This window comes from Quercus robur, chromosome 6 (genome assembly GCF_932294415.1).
Source record: "Quercus robur chromosome 6, dhQueRobu3.1, whole genome shotgun sequence".
Taxonomy (NCBI): Eukaryota; Viridiplantae; Streptophyta; class Magnoliopsida; order Fagales; family Fagaceae; genus Quercus; species Quercus robur.
In genome coordinates, this window is record NC_065539.1 from 52,507,453 (window position 1) to 52,510,008 (window position 2,556).

At 37.6% G+C, this 2,556-nt stretch overlaps 1 protein-coding gene across 1 annotated transcript; it reads right to left on the bottom strand.

Moving 5' to 3' along the window:
• Positions 1-594: 594 nt before the first annotated feature.
• On the bottom strand, positions 595-1,866 carry LOC126689425 (transcription repressor OFP12-like). The gene has a single exon (XM_050384616.1). It carries the CDS (start codon positions 1,747-1,749, stop codon positions 1,048-1,050), a length of 702 nt encoding a protein of 233 aa, XP_050240573.1. The 5' UTR covers positions 1,750-1,866; the 3' UTR covers positions 595-1,047.
• Between the last annotated feature and the right edge of the window lie 690 nt (positions 1,867-2,556).

Genomic DNA, 2,556 nt, shown 5'->3' on the forward strand with positions numbered 1-2,556 from the left:
GTTTCCTAAACTCATTTTCTTGAGGCCTCAAGTGCAAATTTTCAAAATCAATAGCAGTTATTTTCTTGGGTAAGATTTGAATGAGAAATGTACCATTTAATTTCCATCCTGCTCCTTCACTGCAGCCTAGCTAAGGTTGGATACACCAGAAACCAAAGAACTGTGCTTAGTACAATTCGATGCATGCATGATGATGATTGAAAGACAATGAAGCTTCCGATATATACCTAGCTCCCCATCCTCCCTCACATCCCAATACTACTTATACGTCCCTATCAAGAAAGCAACCATGCCCAATTGCCCAGACTGCTCAGTTGTACCACACCCAACAAAACTAGCTAGGATCCTCGTGATTATGTGTGCAAAACGCCCCAACATGCATGTTCATACTAAAATATTGCCAGACAGCGAGAAGGACCACAACAAAAACAAAGACAATCAATGAACTTTGCTTGTTACCACATAGTTAATTACCATCGTCCTTTATCACTTTTTTGTTTGCTGAGCCACCATTATTTACCACATGTAAATCAACCAAGGAACTCTGAACAAGAAAAAAAATACATTAATTTTTACATAACAAACACGAGAGCATATAAAAATATAACATGCATCGAGACACATTAACCTCCCACGCCTCCTTGCTTTTGTGATAATCAAATACATTTTTTTTCTTTGTCTTTATTGTTGAAACATGAAGCATCTACTTTCATCAAAGACAAAGTAAATCCCATAAAAGAAACCAAAAACAAGAGCCAACATATTCTTCCTATACTATTAAAAAGATAAAAAGAAAAAGAAGAAGATACATGTTACAGCAATCCAAAAAAGAATACATATAGCCAACCTGACTAATGTAATGAGATCCGACCCCGTAAAATTTGGGGTTAAGACTTGATTTTTTTTTTTTTTTTTTTGATTGATAGATAGTGGGGACGAGAAGATAGGGTTCAAATGACAGACGTGGGACACCCACAAAGGATGCCAATACTGTGTACTGGACTATTACTTGAACCCCGACTAAAACTTGGTTGTTGTTGATACATGTTACAATAATTGCTGCCGCCGATTCTTAGATTCACTACAGTGATTGGCAGCTGATGATGACGACGATGACGATGATGACAGGATGCAAATAACAAGGTCGGCAAAAGCTTGAATAATATACTTGTGGGTGTTCTTCGGATTTAGTGTAAGATAACATAAGAGAAGCTCGTGCAAATACTCCCATTCAGTTGTGAAGTCGTTGAGATTTCTTGCATCAACCATTTCTTGCATTGAGCGTCTGAAATCAACGTAAGGATCAAGTGAGTACTTGGGGACTTTGACGCTTTCGTTGACTAAAAACATTGTGTTGTCATGATCATGATCATCAGGTGGCGGGTGAGGGTGTTGTGTGGAGTCAACTATGGAGTTGGAGTGGCCAGGGTTGGAGAAGAAGAAGCGTTGGCAGGCGAAGACGGTGGCGAAGTCTGGTGGTGGGGGTGAGTCTGTGTCGTCGGAGTCTTCGGAGGAGGAGGAGAAGAATTCGGTGGTGGAGGAGGTGAGGGAGGTGGAGTGCTGGGTTTGTGATGAGGTGAGGTTGTATAAGGAGTTAAAGTTTTTTATGATGATTGAAGAAGATGTGGAGAGGGAGGGATGGTTGTGATGGTCTTGGTTTTGGTCTGATGGTGGAGTTGATTGGATGGTGGGTAGGCATTTGAGTTTGGAGAAGAAGAGGTGGACGTTCTTCCAAAAGTGGTTTGACATTTTCAGCTTTTGGGTGAGAGAGAGAGAGAGAGAAAGAGAGAGTAAGCAAGTGAGAACACAATTGGAAGGTTATAAATGTGTTGTGAGAACTTTTGTTGTGAGTTGTGACTCATATGAGTATAAAAAATGAAAAAAAAAGAGAGAGGGGGTGGTTGGTTTGGGAGAGTAGGCTTTTTATTTGTCTATTTGATGACCTAAAAAGCCTAAAATTCTTTCGAGTTGTAAACTTGTATTAATTATTATATGTGTGAATCATTCTTTTCGCAATATATGAACCTTATAATCGTTTGGGACCCATACAAGAGAAATTATCAACATATTGAACTCATGAAAAATTTCTCCTCCAATTAATTGAGATTGAGAGAGCTTTATTTATTCATATTTTTCACTATATTGTTTTAGTCATTCTAGAAATTAGTATGAGTCTTGCGCGTGTACACAGGTTAAATTAATTAATTATAATGTATATAAGGATGTACATTATGCCAACAATGGCATACCTGCAAGCATTGAAATGAGATGTTGCAAGCATGCTCAGCTAAAAAACAATGAGAAGATGTTAAAAGCTAAAAAGATGGTACTTCTAAGCTCTCATGCACTTTATATACCTTGAGATACTCTTTAAAGTTGTCCTGGACAATCAATCATGTATCATGCGTAATATTATCATTCAAATCATCCTTTTTACTACCTCCTATTCCAACTCTTCAACAATTTCAAAACAAAAATTCTAAGCACTTATTTTTAACACACAATTTGGCATAATTTGTACATGTATCAAGTGGTAGCTAGTTAGATTATTTTTTA

What these genes read in the sequence shown, in the direction of transcription:
- LOC126689425 (XM_050384616.1), bottom strand. Translation starts at nt 1,749, where the DNA reads ATGTCAAACCACTTTTGGAAGAACGTCCACCTCTTCTTCTCCAAACTC.